This window comes from Schistocerca cancellata, chromosome 3 (assembly GCF_023864275.1).
Source record: "Schistocerca cancellata isolate TAMUIC-IGC-003103 chromosome 3, iqSchCanc2.1, whole genome shotgun sequence".
In the NCBI taxonomy this organism is placed as follows: Eukaryota; Metazoa; Arthropoda; class Insecta; order Orthoptera; family Acrididae; genus Schistocerca; species Schistocerca cancellata.
The window spans coordinates 459,223,799-459,243,725 of record NC_064628.1 but is presented as its reverse complement, the minus strand read 5'-3'; the positions used below and the strand labels follow the sequence as shown (position 1 = coordinate 459,243,725).

The following is a 19,927-nucleotide window of genomic DNA, read 5'->3' as shown; positions in this document are numbered from 1 at the left end:
TTACATTGTCCATTACAGAAGTGCCCTATTCTCATTGCGCAGCAAACGGAAATCGTATTTAGAAGCTATGCGATTCATAAAATATACGACTGAATCCGTAGTCAATGCGCGTTCCAGCTTTCGGGAAAATGCTTTGATATTTCCTGGAAATTGGAAGTTATGGAAAAGACTGTGACTCTTTTATTTTCAAAGACACTACGCTGTGGAAATCAATTGAAAGTGGTTCACATAATCTACCGGAAGAGATGTGCCTACCAGGAACAGAAAGCCCGAAAGTACCTTATTTCTTTGTTGCTGACGCTGCATTCGGCTTACATAAACATTTGTTGAGACCTTACGCTGGTACTCATTTGACTGTTGAAAAGGAGGATATTTAACTACAGACTGTGTAGAGCAAGTAAATAGAGTGCCCTTTCGGAATACTCAGTAACAAAGGGCGAATATTTAATCGTCCCTTGAATGTACAACCTGATTTTGCTACTGATGTTGTCAAGGTCTGTATTGTGCTTCACAATTATGTTAGAGACAGAGATGTTGTTATTGTAAGATCTTTGTTGTTTTGTAATTATGCTTTAGTGTCTTGTTTTCCCTTTTGTGTAACGTACGGTGTTTTTTATTCGTTTTTAAAATTTTGATTCTTTGCATTTGTTAGTAAGTATAAAACTGCAAATAAAAAATAAATAAATTTAAGACTGTTAAGGACTAGGAAAAACTAGTAGAAGCCGACCTCGGGGAAGATCAGTTTGGAATCCGTAGAAATATTGGAACACGTGAGGCAATACTGACCCTACGACTTATCTTAGAAGCTAGCTTAAGGAAAGGCAAACCTATGTTTCTACCATTTGTAGACTTAGAGAAAGCTTTTGAAAATGTAGACTGGAATACTCTCTTTCAAATTCTGAAAGTGGCAGGGGTAAAATACAGGGAGCGAAAGACTATTTACAATTTGTACAGAAACCAGAGGCCAGTTATAAGAGTCGAGGGACATCAAAGGGAAGCAGTGGTTGGGAAGGGAGTGAGACAGGGTTGTAGCCTCTCCCCGATGTTATTCAATCTCTATATTGAGCAAGCGTGAAGGAAGCAAAAGAAAAATTCGGAGTAGGTATTAAAATCCATGGAGAAGAAATAAAAATTTTGAGGTTCGCCGATGACACTGTAATTCTGTCAGAGACAGCAAAGGACTTGGAAGAGCAGTTGAACGGAATGGATAGTGTCTTGAAAGGAAGATATAAGATTAACATCAACAAAAGCAAAACGAGGATAATGGAATGTAGTCGAATTAAGTCGGGTGATGCTGAGAGAATTAGATTAGGAAATGAGACACTTAAAGTAGTAAAGGAGTTTTGCTATTTGGGGATCAAAATAACTGATGATGGTCGAAGTAGAGAGGATATAAAATGTAGACTGGCAATGGCAAGGAAAGCGTTTCTGAAGAAGAGAAATCCGTTAACATCGAGTATATATTTAAATGTCAGGAAGTCATTTCTGAAAGTATTTGTATGGATTGTAGCCATTATGGAAGTGAAACATGGACGATAAATAGTTTGGACAAGAAGAGAATAGAAGCTTTCGAAATGTGGTGCTACAGAAGAATGCTGAAGATTAGATGGGTAGATCACATAACTAATGAGGAGGTATTGAATAGAATTGGGGAGAAGAGGAGTTTGTGGCACAACTTGACTAGAAGAAGGGATTGGCTGGTAGGGCTTATTCTGAGGCATCAAGGGATCACCAATTTAGTATTGGAGGGCAGTGTGGAGGGTAAAAATCGTAGAGGGAGACCAAGAGATGAATACACTAAGCAGATTCAGAGGGATGTAGGTTCAGTAGGTACTGGGAGATGAAGCAGTTTGCACAGGATAGAGTAGCATGGAGAGCTGCATCAAACCAGTCTCTGGACTGAAGACCCCAACAACAACAACAACAACAATTCAATAGCATTATAAAGTAAATGGGTAAAACTGTTTTTTCTAACCAAAGTCATTCTTTTCGCTGTCTTCCAGCTTATCAAAAACATTCCTAAGTTTAAGACAAACTTCATGCCACGCACTCCTTGTGGCGTTCCTATCTTTAAAAACGTCCAAGGTTTTGTCCCAGAGCACAGGCCTTTCTTGTACAAAATGAATCAATAACTCATTGTCAATACAACCACTTCGGCCATGATTAAATCACACCACTACGCCACTCTAAACGCGTACACGACAGCGGTCGGCGGCAGACTTGACGGTGTGTAACGGCGCTTTTAGTCACGCAGGCCACCATTTCGGCGGAGAGTAAAAAACATCCGTCGATTGTAGTGGGTAGCTGCATTGCTGCCGTCAGCGTTAAATAATCCGATCGTCCAGTATTCCACACAATGTGTACGTCGCAATACTATCCTACGCCCCACTACTGGTACGGCGGCGACGGTAAAAATTCCGATCGGACAAAAACGCCAACTGTGTTCCTGTGTTCAACAGCTGACCGCCCAGGTGAACCAAGGTGCTACCAACAGTATCTCCTCAACGATCGTTCAGTGTCTGGTTCATGCACCTATGCTGACTGCTGTTCATCTGCGATCAAAGCTGGAATTTGCGCGCCAATAACGCAGCTGGACATCCACTGAGCGGCGACAGGTGACCTTTTCAAATGAATCACTTTTTATGCTCCATCGGACAGACGGCTGTTGGCATGCACGGCCCTGTAACAATCTCGGGAAGAGATCAGGTCGGAGGAGGGGCCATTATGGTCTGGGGAATGTTTTCGTGACATTCTCTGGGCCATCTTGTCATTCTGGAAGGCATACTCGATCAACACAATTTTGCATCTATGTTCACCCCTACATGCCGCTTGTTCTTTCTCCGCACGATGGCCTTTCCCAGCAGGACAATGCAACGTGCTACACAGCTCGCAGTGTACTTGCGTTGCTTGAAGAGCATCAGGAGTTTACCGCACTCGCCTGACCACCAAACACCCCGGATTTAAATCCAGTCGAGAAAGCTAATACAGCTGGCCACGACACTGGTGTCGGTATGGCCCACATCCGTGTCGGTACCTTCCAGAACCTCACTGACGCTGCCTACACATCTGCCAGCGGCCTGAACTGCGAAAGGTTGTTATTGAAGCTTCTGACAAGTGGACAGTGCTGCTAAACGTGCACTTCATAACCTTGACATAGTACAATTCCGACATCCTGCCACAGGAGCAATGCGATCGACTCCGACGAACGCCTTACTAATAGAGGCTCCTGAAACTCTGCTGTGCGTTCGACGTCAGTTCTTTACGAGAACATTTATTTGCCAAAAGATTCAGCAGCTCAGTAGTAGACTAATCACCATCCTACGAGATATGAGAGAATCTTCCGCTCATAAGCGGAAGTACGAAGCATCTGCCCTCTACTTGTGATAACATTAGTCAGTGCGTAACATCGACCATTGGATTCAAACAGATAGCTACATAGCCCCATTTGGAATTACAACTGAAGAACCTAGACATTCATTATTACAGAATGCGAAAAATTGATTTGGCAGAGTTTCAATGTTTACCTTCATCCTTAACGGCCACACTTTGTTTATGTATACACTGATGCTTTCAACATCAAGAAACTTCTGCAGTAGGTTGTGCATTTCTTGTCACCGAGCTGATATATTTCAAGCAATTTCTTTTGCCCCACATTCAATTTTTACCGCAAACGCTATACCGATTCTAGACACACTCTAATATGGTCGTCGAACAGGGCTCCAGAACCTTCTGATGGAGTCAGACTAAAAACGTGTACTGCAATCAACTGAAAACCAAAAGTGGAACAATGTAAACACATAAAACTGCAACTAGTCACTTTTTTTTTGAAATAGTTATTATTCCGCGAACCGGTTTTCGAACCTTTTTAGGCTCATCTTCAGATGGTTTTCCAAAAGTTACACATCTATTTCAAGCATAATGCTGGGTGCTGGCATGAGAAGTGTGGGCGGCTCTTTTTGTTAGGATCCAGCACGTGGTGGATGCTGGTAAAGTTTCGCTAGCACAGTGTATATGTATACATACTGTGTAAAAGTGTGTGATATGGTGCCAAGTGGCCATCACAATGGAAGCAGGCAGATGGATACTAACAAAAATAGCCGCCCGTACTGTCGCAAGCCAGCACCTAACATTATACTTGAAACAGATATGGTTCAAATGGCTCTGAGCACTATGGGACTCAACTGCTGAGGTCATTAGTCCCCTAGAACTTAGAACTAGTTAAACCTAACTAAACTAAGGACATCACAAACATCCATGCCCGAGGCAGGATTCGAACCTGCGACCGTAGCGGTCTTGCGGTTCCATACTGCAGCGCCTTTAACCGCACGGCCACTACGGCCGGAGAAACAGATATGTAACTTAGGGAAAACCATCTAAAGATGATCCTGAAAAGGTTTGGAATAATAAATAACTATTTCAAAAAAGTAACTGGTTGCAGTTTTATATATTTACACTGAATAAACAGTCACGGGTTCTGAGACATCCATAACGGATAATATTAATCTTAGAAATGGAACAGTAAAACGAATATTCAAATACTGGAAATTGTATGAGAATCATATGTTGGTCCATATGGACATATGGTGAGGTATGAGAATTTCCTTTCTATGCGCGTCATAGAATGTAGGATTGGTTTACAATAGCAAAGTTGTCCTGTTAGAGAAGGGGACCAGTGTTTTTGGCCTTGTAATGAATGTCAGCCTACCACCCCACGATTTCAAGTTGTGGATGTGAAAACGCCTGTTCCCCACAGCTTTGCTACCCCACGATTTCAAGTTGTGGATGTGAAAACGCCTGTTCCCCACAGCTTTGCTTGCATACGTGTTTGTCACATATATTTAACACACTTCCTCCTTTCCCTCTCTGTGGCCACCTTCTCCTCCTCCTCCTCCTCTTGCCTATCTCCTCCCCTTGTTCTCTTCATCTCTTCACCTCCTCATTCCCCTGTCCTTGTCCATTTCCTTCACACCTTCTCTCTGACCGTATGTTTCTACCCACTCCCTCTGACCATATCCACGTGCCCCTCTCTCTCTCTTTACATCTCTGCCACACTCTCTTCCTTTTGCACGTGCTTAATGCATCCCCACCTCCTCTCATCTCTCTGTCCATTCCCTCCTCCCCCTTAATTTGTCCCCAGCCATGATCATCAGCATGTGTAGCCCCTGAAATATAGTTCAATAACGCAGGCTGGTACTACTCCCACAACATGTCTGTCATGCAGGGTCTGGGAAATTGTTTCTTGTACCTGACATGTAACTCCTCCATTGCCGGTCCCAAGCCCGGGCCCCATCTCGCAAGTCATGGGGAGGAGTAACAACCTCGTAAAAAAACCTGGGTCCATCTGGCTCCGGATGGTAGCACCCAGTTAGTGCCCCTACCTAGGGTTAGAGGCGAAGCCTGGCCAACGGACTCGAAGGCGGAAGAGGAACGTCGCTTCCCAACGGCGAAGAGAGCAGAAGAGCCATATATCAGGTAGCGGCTGTACTCCATGTTAGGGGCGGCTACCAAAGGCGTCTGTCCCCCCATGTCAGAGGCGGCCTGAACAGATGTTCTGGGGCTAACAACTTCAGTCGTATAACTGGACGGACATGAGGCGTCCCATCAAAAAAATTTTTTTAGCTCATGGAATGTATAGCACTATGGAATCGAGATTACCCCAGGGGGACAATCCCCCGTTGACCAAGGTCGACGCAAGCAGGCATTCGGATTCTGGGGGACCTGCCAAAAAGTGCATAAGGGAAGCGTCGGAGCTCCCAAGAGCCTCATAGAAGATTAAAACCAAAAAGACTTTCAGAATTGGAACCATAAATGTACAGACAATGATTAAGACTGGTAAACTTAAACAGGTAATAGATGAGATGAAAGAGAGAAGCATTGGAATATTAGCGATGCAAGAAACAAGAAACACTGACGAAGATACAGTGGAGTCAAAAGGCTTCATAATACTGAAGGGGAAACCAGAAGTTAAAGTGGGAAAGAAAAGACATGCACCTAGATGCTTTGTTACAGGGTTCATAGTGGACAAGAGATACGAGGATGGCATAACTGAAATGAAGAGCAGGTCAGAAAGGATATCAACACTGACATTTCAAGCAGGGAACAGAAAGTATACAATAATAAATGGACATGCACCTACAAATGACAAGAACAGGAAAGACAAGACAGTTGCAGATAATTTCTGGGAAGAGCTAGACATGTAAAGATACTCGTGGGAGATTATAATACACAGATTGGAAGAGAGAAGCAACACAAAGGAGTAGTGGACGAGTACCCTGCACACCAGCGGACAAACAAAAATGGAGAAAGACTAATTGAACTGTGTCAAGAACAAAAAATGAGACTGATGACAACACACTTCAGGGTCAAACTGTGCAAGAAAAAGACATGGGCAAACCCATGCACCCGCCTTGGGGAATTCAAAATTGACCACATAGCAATCAGCTGGACAAATGCTAAAGAGATCATGAACACAATGGTCAGGAAGAACACAAGAATAGAATCGGATCACTATCTTACAGAAGTTAAGTGCCTCTGGATTCCAAACTGCCACAGACGAATAGAAGAACAGAAAACAAAGGTAGACAGAGACAAATTAAGACACAATCGATCCAGATATGAGGAAGGCATTGAATCATTCAATGAATGGGACGACATGAAGCGAAATATGGCGAAACAGGCTGAACTATGGGGAAAGGAAGAAAAGAAACGGAAGCACTGGTGGTGGAACAAGAATGTGAGGAAGCGGTAGAGACTCCAGGAAAGCCTGGAGAGACTGGAGCAGCAAGAAGGACCCAGAAAAATGGAAAGTGTTCTTAGGAGCAAGAAAGGAAGCGGCCCGAACAATAAGATAGACCAGAAGACAGAAGATGAAGCAGGAATTGGACGAGATTCAGACCAACTTCAGGAAAAACAACAGCAGGCACTTTTTCGGGAAATTCAAAGAGAGTCTGATTGGATACAAGGGTAGAGAACTGTTTATAAGAGATAAGAAAGGGGAGCTGGCTGTTAGTGCAAAGGAGAACTGTCGGATCTTTGCAGGGCACTTTCACGACCTGCTGAACTGTGAACCACCTGAAGAAGAGCTGGGACTGGGGACTGACACAGAAGAGAGAGAGCTACGCCCTCCAACCAGGGATGAAGTCGCACGTACCATAAGCGATCTAAAGAATGATAAGGCAACTGGAGAAGATGGTGTAGCAGCCGAGATGATAAAGTGGGGAGGCAACAAAGCAATAGACAACATGACCAACATAATTCACGAGATCTGGAGAACAAAGAAGTTGCCAGAAGGATGGAAGAATGCAATTGTAGTACCAATACATAAGAAGGGGGACAAGAGAGATGCAAACAACTACAGAAGAGTATCGCTACTAGAGGTCGGATACAAAGTGCTGTCATAACTATTGCTCAAGAGGTCGGATACAAAGTGCTGTCATAACTATTGCTCAAGAGAGTAGAAGAACAGGTAGAAAGTACAGTTGGCGACTACCAAGCAGGATTCAGGAAGGGAAGAGGCCGTATAGAACAGATATTTATCCTGAAGCAACTGATAGAACATAGGGCCTTAAAAAACAAAAAGACAGTAATAACCTTCGTGGACTTCATAAAGGCATATGACTCCATCGACATACAAACTCTTGTTAGGATCCTGAAGAACAGAGGACTTGATGGAAGTACACAAGAACTCATAAAAGAAATTCTGACAGACACAAAAGCAAGGGTGAGATTCAGAGGAGCACTGTCAGAACAATTTGAGATCAAGATTTGGTTTAAACAGGGAGATGGATTGTCACCATTGTTGTTCAACATAGCACTGGACGAAGTGATCAGGCAGTGGAGAGCAATAAACGAGGAAATGGGAATACCAAAGACCCATGTGGGGGACAAAAAGGACAACAGGGCTCAAGTGGACTGCCTAGCCTTTGCAGACGACATAGCAATATTAAATGAGACGGAAGAAGACGCAAAGACACAACTCGACAACTTATGTAAGGTAGCCAGAAAGGTGGGACTAAGGATCGCCTATAACAAGACAAAGACATTAAATACCACTGCAGACTGGGAAACACCGGAAGGCACTGTGCAAATGGTGTACAAATTTAAATAAATGCGAGAATTTATAACAGGAAGGAACAGGAGCAAGGAGGGAATAACAGAGAGGATAAAGAAGATGAGGTCAGCCTTCTGCATGACGAGAGACACATACAATGAAAAGAATATATCCACAGAGGCAAAGATACGCCACTACAAGGCAACGGTGAGGAATGCAGTATTATATGCTGCTGAGACGATGACACTAGGGAGAAATGGGGCAGAACAATTAGAGAAAGAAGAGAGAAAAATACTAGGTCCCAAAAGAGGTGGAGAGAGGTGGATGGGAAGACCTAGGGAAGAACTGTACCGGAACATGAGAAGAATATCCACAGAAATCAGACTCAAAAGGATATGTAATTAGAATGAGTATGGACAGAATGACGAAGAGAGTGTGAAAACAACAGGGAGGACAAGGGGAAAGACAGAAACCAAGTGGGTTGTTGAACCTCGGAAGCACTGGTTGGAATTGGGGATCAAGGTCGAAGGAAAGGAAAATTGGAGGAACAAATATACACCGACCAATATGCCGGAGATCAATGACAGAGAAGAATACAGGAAAAGATTAGAGTGTCACCAGTGGAGCAGCCAGGAGAAACGGAAACTGAAGATCACGGAAGAAGAGCGGGAGAGAAGAAGAGAAAGAATGAAGAGGTTCTGGGAATAGAAGAGGAAAATGCAGTCCACGAAGGGGCTACCCGTGGTCCTTCATTCACAGGCCGTAACGCAAGAAGAAGAAGACATGTAGGTTGCCCTCCAAAGCAGGTTGATTTGGCATGTCGATACCGTTACCCCCCAGCACACCTGTCATGCAAGGCATACTATAAGCCAGGGAGGGGAAAGCACGGTTTCGCCCGTATCTCCGCTCCTATTGGAGCTAGGAGCTTATAAGCCCAACCGTCCTGATAGCCACGAGGCCTGCTGTTTCTGTGCCGAATTTAGCTGAAATCGATACACGGGTTTGAGAGGAGATCCTGGACACACACACGTACACACTGCTTTCCATATATCAGACAATGCATGGCTGCACAGAGCTGCGCATTTGGAAGAGCTCTGCAATGAGAGAATATTCAGCAAAAGGACTGGCCTGCCCATTTCTGCGACTTAAATTCCATCAGGCACGTGTGGGACGCATTGAGGTGACGGATTACAGCACATGCACATGCACCAGCGACCATCCAGTAGTTGTCATGTCAATCCCAATGATGGAGAAATGGAATGCCCTATGATGAACTCCTTACTACCCTTTTGTCCAGCATGGGAAACACTTTGGAGAACACGCTCTGCTGTCCGTGATGAACACACACCCTACTACGAACCATATTCCAAATTTTAATATATAGGGAACCATCATGAATTACAGTGACTTAAGTGGGAGTTATTGCCTTTGAATAAAAGTATCATTTCTATTTGTCTCATTGCTTTTTTTTCAGTTACTTTCTGTATTGGTGTGTGTTACAGAAAAAACATTTGTCTCAAGCTGAGGGGGGAGGCCTTCTTGTCCCGGATTCTGACAGGTGATTAAATCTGGGTTCCCCATTTTGAGCCCGAAACAAAACGACAGTCGATGGAATGGTGCCATTCCAACTCCCCACAGAAGAAAAAATTCAAAGTAACTGCTTCTGCCGGTAAGGTCATGATCACAGTGGTCTGGGTCTGTGAAGGTGTGAGTCTCATTGATGCGATGCCAAGAGGCGGCACCATTAATTCAGAAGCACATGTCAACATATTAACAAAACTCAAGACGCGCTTCCGGTGACGTCGGCATTACAGCAACCCTGGAGATGTTTTGCTGCAACACGATAACGCTAGGCGCCACACAAGTCTTAGGACTGCTGACCACATCGCTAAACAGGGTTGGACAGTGTTACTCCATCCACCATACAGCTCTGACCTAGTCCCCTCGGACTTCCACTTGTTTGGACCATTAAAGGATGCCATTCGTGGAAGACATTTCGAGGACGATGAGGAGGTGATTCACACAGTGAAGCACTGACTTCGCCACCAGGACAAAGGTTGGTACCGACAGGGCATACACACCCTTGTTTCGCGGTGGAAGAAGGCGACAGAACGGGATGGAGATTACGTGGAAAAATAGGGTGTGTAGATAAAACAACATTATTTCCATGTGTGTAATTCTCACTATAGTCAATAAAGAATTGTTGGAGGAAAAAATGCGGCACATAACCTTCTGGACATCCCTCGTATTTTAGAAAATACGGTTTTTTTTATTTTTGTCGTCCTATCTCAAACATTCGATGGAGGGAGGAGGAGGGGGGGGGGGTGCGCCTCTGTCAAGTATTCGCCCCAATTCGGAAATATCGTAGATCCGGAGTTGGTTGCCTCCTGGTACAGACGTAACTGGCGCCTGTGCGGGCGGCATCTTTCGGCTGCCACTCCGGCAGGCAACGTCCGGCACGCCGAAGAGAAAACAGGATGGGCCGGTGGGGCGCTGAGCAGCTCAGTCGGCACCCGCCAGAGGCGCCACCGACATCGCCGCCGGCGCCCCATTGGCGCCTCCGCTTTTTGTGCCAGCCTGATCTGCCCGCGTCTTTTTATTGCACGAGTCCAGCTCTCCATGATGGACCATCTCCAGACATTAACTGCAGTTAATTTTTGTTCTGAAACTTCCTTAAGTCTCGTTCCTCCTATCTGCTTGCGCTTTATATAGGCAGCTTCTTGTTTGTTGACGAGCAGTCTGAGGGGACACGGCACGCAACAATCCTACCCGCATGCGGCATCGCTTTTATGCTTCAGCAGGGAAACTGTTTCTCCGATGTGGTCCAATGTATATCACCGTGAATGTGGTCTATCGTATTACCACTGGGCGATGGAAATAGATGACTGTAAACGACTTGTTATTGTAGGGAAGATGTATAAAGACCATCCAGCAAAACGTCTGCAGCGTATTCGAAACAATCTTTGCTACATGAGGGCATGCCCACATGTTGCCAAGGTAGTTGCGAGTACACTGGACACATTTTGCCGGGAAGACCTCACATATCCTCCTTACAATTCCGATCTGTTCCAATGTGACTTCCACATTTTTAGCGTCCGTCGATTTGTTTCGTACGAAGAGGTGCACGCCTGGGTGAAATCATTTTTCCGTAGAAAAGCCAGAAACATTTTTCCAGGAAGGCACTGACCATCTTGTATCACAGAGGTATAAATGTATTAACAGTTACGGCAATTACTCTTGAAAAGTCAACTGCCCCCCCCCCCCCCCCCTCCGGCAGCAACCTGATACGTATTCAACCGCCATATCTGTAGCATGAGGATTAAGACACGTGCAAGTTTGAGCACGTCAACATGTGTCGGATTGTCTGAGACCTTACTAAGCACACTGAAGTGGATGCTCTTGCTGGCTATCCACGTCTCTCTCTTGATGAAGATAGAACACAGTAATATGTTAATGACACATACAATGTGACAAAGACACTTAGAATCATAAAGTCGGATATGGCATGACTCCAGAGGTAGTACTAGCTATGTACGCTTGATCTTCCTTTATTGGGATTCCCACAGAACGGGCTTTGTGCAGGCAGATGAACAGGCGTTAGACTTCGGTTCCTGGCGGGTAGCCATGCGAACTCCAATATCTTTTCATCATCCCAGCCTGCGGTTTGAAAGTAATTTCTTGTCAGGCGTCGTATCTACCCTGAAATCGCGCTGGCAAACATCTTGTCGCTGTTGTTCATCGGCATTCAACAGCGCGGGTATTTGGATCCATAGCTTTCTTCGTTGTCGAAAATACACAGTAGACGGAAAAAATATAACTTTACCATAGGAACAAGCCTCGTATATAAATATAGTTGGTTTGTTTTGCATTGGTATGATAGGATTTTTTTGTAATGGAATGGTATGAAGCGGTGACCAAGCGAGCCCTATACACTGAGGTGACGAAAAGTCATAGGGTAGCGATATGCACATATACAGATGGCGGCAGCAGCGTGTACACAAGGTATAAAAGAGTAGAGCACTGGCGACGCTGTCACTTGTACTCAGGTGATTCATGTGAAAAGGTGTCCGACGTGATTATGGCTGCACGACGGGAATTAACAGACTTAACGCGGCTAGACGCATGAGACCTTTCATTTCGGAAATCGTTAGGGAATTCAATATTCCGAGATCCATAGTGTCAAGAATGTGTCGAGAATACCAAATCCCAGCAATTACCTCTCACCACGTACAACGCAGTGAGTTATTATGACCTTTACTTAACGACCGACAGCAGCGGCGTTTGCGTAGAGACAAGCAACAGTGCGTCAAATAATCACAGAAATCAATGTGGGGCGTACGACGAACTTATCCTTTAGGACAGGCGGCGAAATTTGGAGTTAATGGGCTATGTTAGCAGACAACCGACCCGAATGGCTCTGTTGACAGCACAACATCGTCTGCAGCATCTCTACTGGGCTCGTGGCCATATCGGTTGCACCCTAGACGACTGGAAAACCGTGACTTGATCAGATGAGTCCCGATTTCAGCTTGTAAGAGCTGATGGTAGGGTTCGACTGTGGCGCAGACCCCATGAAGCAATGGTCCCAAGTTGTCAACAAGGCACTGTGCAAGCTTGTGGTGGTTTCATAATGCTATGGGCGATATTTCCATGGAATGGACTGGTTCCTTTAGTCCAAATGAACCTCTTGAAGACCATTTGCGGGCATTGATAGGCTTCATGTTCACGAAAAACGATGCAATTTTTATGGGCCATGTCACCGGGCCACAATTGTTCATGACTTGTTTGAAGAACAGTATGAACAATTCCAGCGAATGATCTGGCCACTTAGATCGCCCGACACGAATGCCATAGAACATTTATGGGACACAATCAAGCGGCCAGTATGTGCACAAAATCCTGCACTGGCATCACTTTCGCATTTACTGACGGTTATAAGGGCAGCAAGGCTCAGTATCTCCGCAGCGGATTTCCAACGACTTGTTGAGTCCATGCGATGTCGAGATGTTGCACTACGCCGGGCAAAAGAGGGCTCGACACGGCATTAGAAGGTATCCAATGACTTTTGTCACTTCAATGTAAGCCTCGTACTTACATAGAGTTGGTTTGATTTACACTCACCTATACTATAGTCACATCAAGTGGCTGAGCTACAGGGTATCTTCGAGATTAACTTTCTCAATAATGCGTGCGTTTTAGAACCATTTACGAGTACGTTTTGAGAGTCTTAATGAGGATAATGTTCAGCATTTTTAGATCAATGGACAGGATTACTTACCCTGACGATTGTAGAAATCTTCGTCGGTTTGGAGACATTGGCAATCCGAATCTCTTTGGAAGTGGCGAAAATCAGGTACGGATACGCTGTAAACAAAAATTTTAAATATTAACAATATGCCAATTTTGTGCTTTCATCAGATAAATTTAAGCAAACAGCGCATGCATAATATTTAAGGATGGTTTCATGAGCTCTGAAACGACGAATGATTAGCCCGTTAATGAAATATATAAGCTACAGATGAAAAAAAAAAATAGTTCATTTGTGCGGTTCACACAATTTTGTACGCATCTGCATTGAACAAACCATGGCTCCATCCCTTCATAGTAGAATACGAAGCAATACGTAGAATACGAAGCAATCCCACCGAGCGAGGGCGTTAAGTCGTTAGCATTCTGGACCCGCTTCCAGGACGACGATGGTTCAAATCCCTGTCCGGTATTCCAGATTTAGGTTTTCTGTGATTTCGCTAAATTGCTCCAAAGTCGGGATGGTTCCTTCGAAAAGGGCACGTACGATTTCCTTCCCCATTCTTTCGTAATTCGGGCTTGCGGCTCCGTCTGTATTGACTGGACTGTCACCGGGACGATAAACACTAATCGTCCTTTCCTTTTTTTTTTTTTGTTTTGATGGGATCCATTTACGAATGAGCTGCCAGCATAACACCAATTCTATGAAACTTTCTGACATTAAAACCTTGTACAGGTCTCTGCTCTGACTAACGCGATCCTTTCCAACTGCAGTAATGCAGCTACCAAGTTAGCTACCGGAGTCCCCACCTCCACAGCTTCATTATCGTGCAGCAACTACTGTCCTTGGCTTATGCACATAAATTATTTGTGGTACCCTTTCGCGTTTGAGAGGTGTACGTTATACACAGTTCTCCTTTTACTAGCGTAAATATTACACGCATTTTTGTCGTCTAAAGTGAATGCTTCTTTTTTGGTGATTTATCATGAAACTCTGCGTTATTCTTCTCAATAAATCATTGCGGTTTTTCACCAGAAACACAGTTTACGTGAAAGGCAACTGCGAATTTGTCTCGGACTAAAAATTCATCACACACAAAAGGGCATTATTTCCGTAGGCAGGGTGTAAATCAACAGTAAAAAATGTTTATTTTAAAATCATGCAGAAGCTAGGCTATCTAATTGGAAAATTAGGTTAGATACATTTTTCCCAGAAATTTTACTTTATTCTATTAGCTAGTAAGTGAACTTTTGTTTGTTCGAAAACTGAAACAGAAGTATAAGAGAACAACATTATGGTTCATCTCTAGTAGCAACTAGTTGTGATGTGTATGTTAGCATAAATTATCGACTGCATAGAGGTGCAAACAGGTCCACAGTGGCTTGGGCAGCAGAAACCTCCGAAATAGGGTGACACATAAGCTTGTCTTTCTACTTCAACAGCAAGCGAAAGTGCTGTTCTTTACTTTTCTCTTAAATGCAGTTCTAGTGTGCGCCGACGGAAAACGAAGTGGCCCGTTGAATGCCTTCTGTAGTTGCAGCACTCCAAGAACTGCAGCTGGGCGACAGCCGGAAGCTGGGCGTTCGGCTTGGAGGGGTAAGAAAATACGCAAGTCCGCCGAAGGAGCCAGCATTCCAAAGTCGAAGAGAGCGCCGTGGGAAGGCTACGCTTTTGCGTCGCGTCATTCTTTCAAATAAGCGTCCCTGTTTCACTTTTTCTGCGCCCTCGAGAGGGGCAGCCGATGAAAGACTGCTGGCGTCATTCCAATGGGGGAGTGTGACTTCATTCACTGGCGGACACGACTCAGGCTGCGACCGCTGACAACCGGCGGTTCCAGCCGAGAGGGTTCTCAACGCTCCGATGCTGTCTAAACATGCGCCTGTCCTATCATAGACTTTTTTTCTTCCTGTCACTCAGCGAATAAACGCATCACACTTTTGCAAAACATGTTATATCGTCTTTTGCTCCGGTGACACCGAATAGACTGCATGCTTCGTTTTGACAGACTCGCCGATGTTTCTATATCGAAACTGTGCTTGTACGTTTCTCCCCCACCCCCGTCCCACGATTTTCTTTACGCTGACGTTTCCTTATAATATACTACAGTGAACTCTAGAATTACCAGGCTCTATCGGCGAAGTCCCTGTCGCTGTGATGCAATGGAACTCAACCACGGAAATAATCGACCACAATCGTAATGTTGGGAGAGATGTAGTTGAAAAAGGGAGGAGATAGGTCGAAGCACGACAAAACTCTTACAGCATGTGCAATTTTACACAAACTGTGTTCGTCAACGTTGACTAGAATAATCTCTTTCAAACTTGGAAATCATCGGGAAGAAAACAGAGAGAGCGACAGGTTATCTACAACTTGTACAGGAAGGGGCAGCAGTTATAGTAGTCGAAGGACATCAAAGGGAAGCAGTAGTTGAGAAGGGCGTGGGCCAGAGTCCCAATCTATCCTCGATGTTATTCAATCTTTATAGAGAACAAGCAGTAAGAGAAACAAAGGAGCAATCTGAAAAAATTACTGAAGTTGGAAGGACACGAAATAAATTCGTTAAGGTTTGCCGATGACATAATTCTGTCAGAGCCTGCAAAGGACTAGAAAGATCAGTTGAACCGGACTGGATTGTGTCTTTAAGAGAGGTTATAGAGTGAATATCGACAAAAGCAAGACAAGGGTAACGGTATGTAGTCTAATTAATCAGGCGATACTGAAGGAATTTAATGACACACTAAAAGTAGGAGATGAGTTTTACCATTTTGGCAGTATAATGACTGCCGACGGCCAAAGAGAAGTGGACGAAAAATGCAGACTGGCAATACCAAGAAATTAGTTTTTGAAGAAGAGAAATTTGTTAATATCCAATATACATCCAAGTTATTAAAATCCCTAAAAACAATTTACGAAAATCTTTTACTCAAAAAATGGTTGAAATGGCTCTGAGCACTATGCGACTTAACTTCTGAGGTCATCAGTCGCCTAGAACTTAGAACTAATTAAACCTAACTAACCTAAGGACATCACACACATCCATGCCCGAGGCAGGATTCGAACCTGCGACCGTAGCGGTCGCTCGGCTCCAGACTGTAGCGCCTAGAACCGCACGGCCACTCCGGCCGGCAATCTTTTACTCCCTAGAACGCATTCACACAAGGCAAACTACGATGAAAAGCTATATTTCGATTTTAAGTAGCGACCACCTTCATATGTAAAATGCGGGTTGAACACGATCTGCAAATACTAATAGTGATCGCCATGCTGCGACAGACGCTCCTGTATAAAACAACATGAATACGAAAAATTTTGTTTGGTCAGCAACAAAAGGACTGAGCCAGACTGTACGCCATATTCTTATGAGACGCAAGTTGAACAAACCCGCTGTACCAGTAAAAATCACACTAATCAATAACTAGCAAATGAACGGAAGGTAAGTTCAGCCAAAAGATGCTTTATACGACGGCACAAAAGTTGAGAAAAACTCAACAGGCTGGTTGATAAGTACTACTCTTTCAATTCTTGTGCTGTTGCATAAGAACCTTTTTGGCTGAACTTGTCTTTCATTCATTTGCTACTTACTGATTGGTGTGATTTTTACTGACACAGCCGGTTTGTTCAACCTGTGTCTCTAAAGAATATGGCGTACAGCCTGGCTCAGGCTTGTAGTTGCTGTTCAAACAAAATTTTTCTTATTCATGTTACTTTCTACACGAACGCATGTCACAGCATGACGATTACTGCTGTTATTTCCGGTTCGTGCTCAAACCCCATTTTGCTTGTGTACGATCTGAAGATGGCTGCTACTTGTAACCGAAACAAGCTAGTCATTTTAAGCGTTTTATCTAAATGCGGTCACGACATTAAAAGATTTTCTTAACTTTTTTATTTTAAGAAATTACATAAATGCCGCTTCTTCCATTCCTGTAAGGTTAAGTGTTAAGGAAATATCTTCTGAAAGTACTTGTACTGACAATAGGAGAACAGAATCCTTTGAAGTGTGGTTTTACTGGGGAATGCTGAAGATCAGATGGGTAGACCGAGTAATTAATGAAGAGGTACTGCAGTGAAATGGGGAGGAAATAGCTTTGCACCACCAAGTGATACGGTGATAGGATACGTCCCGTGGTATCAATGAATTGTTAATTTGTAATTATGGGAAGTGTGTAGATTAAAAATTGTAGAGCGACATCAACACATGATTACAGTAAGCAGGTTTACTTGGATGAGGAGTGTAGCAGTTATGCAGAAGTGAAGAGGCTAACACAGGATAGACAAACTTTGAGAGCTGCATCAAGCAACAACAATTGAGTAGAATTAGTAGCCTACAATTCCTGATCATTAAGTTGGTGCTCCAACCTCTTGGATGAAACTTTAATCCACCACACAAACTCTTACAGATTAGAAACTCAAGACTGAGGCAACTGAGATCTGTCGGTGGCTTAGGAAAACTAACTTTGTTGGTCCCTTTAGTGATTTTCACGAGGATCAGATTCTGTGTTAGTCGTCATATCAGCGAACAACAACACTAATAATACGTGCACCACACTATGCTAACACTTCCAATGTTCCAATTATACATGTGACACCTCGGCTACAAGTCAGAGGCGATGAAATGCTACACCACATTCAAAGAATATTTGAAACTGAATAACACGGAAGAATAAATGAGCTGTGTTATCATAAAAACAAACACTGTTAGTCATTACACATGTGATACGTCGGCTACAAGTCAGAGGCGAGGAAATGCTACACCACATTCAAAGAATATTTGAAACTGAATAACACGGAAGAATAAATGAGATGTGTTGTAATAAAAACAAACACTGTTAGTCATTACAAAATGAAACGTGAAAGGAAGAGTGGTCAAGCCTCATCGGTGTGGAGATCACTTAAGACTGAGCACCGAGCATTTGTATGAATCGATTTAGGGAAATCACGGAAAACCTAAATCTGGATTGCCGAACGGGGATTTGAACCGTGTTCCTACTGAATATGAGTCCAGTGTGCTGACCACTGCGCTACCTCGCTCGGTCAGCCATCGAAGGACACCAGCAGAATCCTGAAAATGACCACAGCAAAGAAAAAGAAACGTCGATAACTTACGAAGTTTTAAGAGGTATACGACGCCGCCTAACGACTCAAGACTTTATCGTGAGAAACCGAAGTTAAACGTTAATGCTTTTGTATGTAAACTCCTTCAATAGTGCACGTCGCATTATTTTAACAATCATTGCTTACTAGTTTCGGCTGAGGAATCGGCAGACTTCGGATCAATTAAAAGAATGAGTGCAGTGTCTAATACATTATTGGGTGAAACCACATTGTCATCAATATAACGCATGCTTCTGCACGAAAGTGGGCACAGGAAAAGTTTTGAACGTTAGAAATCGATGAAACGCAATACCATTCTTACGTTCCTGAATAAGAACATTACATACTCCGAAGTAATATTGCACCACTTAATAACAAATGTTACGCGCCCAATTGAGAACAGTGAACAGACTGCAACCATAACACAAGATCAGTCAAACAACAGTATTGTGTGGCCAATTCAGAGCAATAAGCGAACTTAATTGCAGACTCAAGTGGGCACAAATCACTGTTGTTGAGTGATATTACGTTATGGTTAGGGTCTGTTCACTGTTCAGAATTGGGCGCGTAACATTTGTTATTTAATGGTACCATATTGTACAGCAGTGCTTAATTTCTAAAATTTTGGGTACTGGAACACACCTCTTCAATCATGCACCCGCCCTCCACCCCAGCCATAATTTCTTATAATCAAAACAATAACACCACTGCTCCATTTAAAGTCATGGAAAAAGTGTTCATGCACCGTCTTTCATGCACAATAACTTCATTTATTAGGACTAAAGAGCACAACCAGAGATGTTATTTGATATACTGATAATATGGAATATGGGGTTTCTGTAATGGATTAACTAAAATAGTCTTTTGTGAAGAGTAAGTAAACATTTCTGTACCAGCTGTCTCCAGACAGGTTGGAAAAAAGTATTCATACACTACTGGAAATGTAAACATGAAACGAATACCGAGCCGCTTGCAGCAAGGAACGCCTTTATTGGCGATCTGCGTCTCGAGAATGTTGGTTCTAATATGTGATGAACGCTAAGCAAAAGCAAAATTGACCGCAAAGGGAAGGAAACAACTGTAAAGAAAAGGCAAATACTTATCTCCCAGTAAGAAAAGGAAATATCACTTGCAGAAATTGCTGCTATTATTGGAAGAAGCAGGGCAACCGTGCTGTCCATAGCATCGCTATTTAGAGAAAGATATACTCTCATTAATAGCGAAAGAAGCAATCGACGACAGATGCTAATGCAAAGATACGGCTGTGTGTTAATGACGATCGTATGGAAAGATCCTAAATTGACAGCTTCTATATTGTATGTGCATGTTAATGATCAGCTCGGGAAGCAAACCGCAACAACAGCTTTTCGCTATATTTTAAATAGTGAAGGTTATGGAGCCACAGTACCTAGAAGAAAACCATACATGAGCAAGGAGAACAAGAAACTGAGACTTGAGTTCGCTCGAGAGCATATAAGGAAGATCACAAGTTTCTGCGTCGACGTATTGTTCACAGATGAAAGGAAATTTAACAT

At 43.5% G+C, this 19,927-nt stretch overlaps 1 protein-coding gene across 1 annotated transcript in view; it reads right to left on the bottom strand.

Annotated features, from left to right (window-relative positions):
* The window catches only part of LOC126175231 (low-density lipoprotein receptor-related protein 6), a 333,797-nt gene that overhangs the window by 62,117 nt on the left and 251,753 nt on the right, over positions 1–19,927 (bottom strand). The window contains exon 2 of the mRNA XM_049921865.1: positions 13,329–13,414. Coding sequence (XP_049777822.1) covers positions 13,329–13,414 — 86 coding nt within the window. The remainder of the gene's footprint in view (positions 1–13,328; positions 13,415–19,927) is intronic.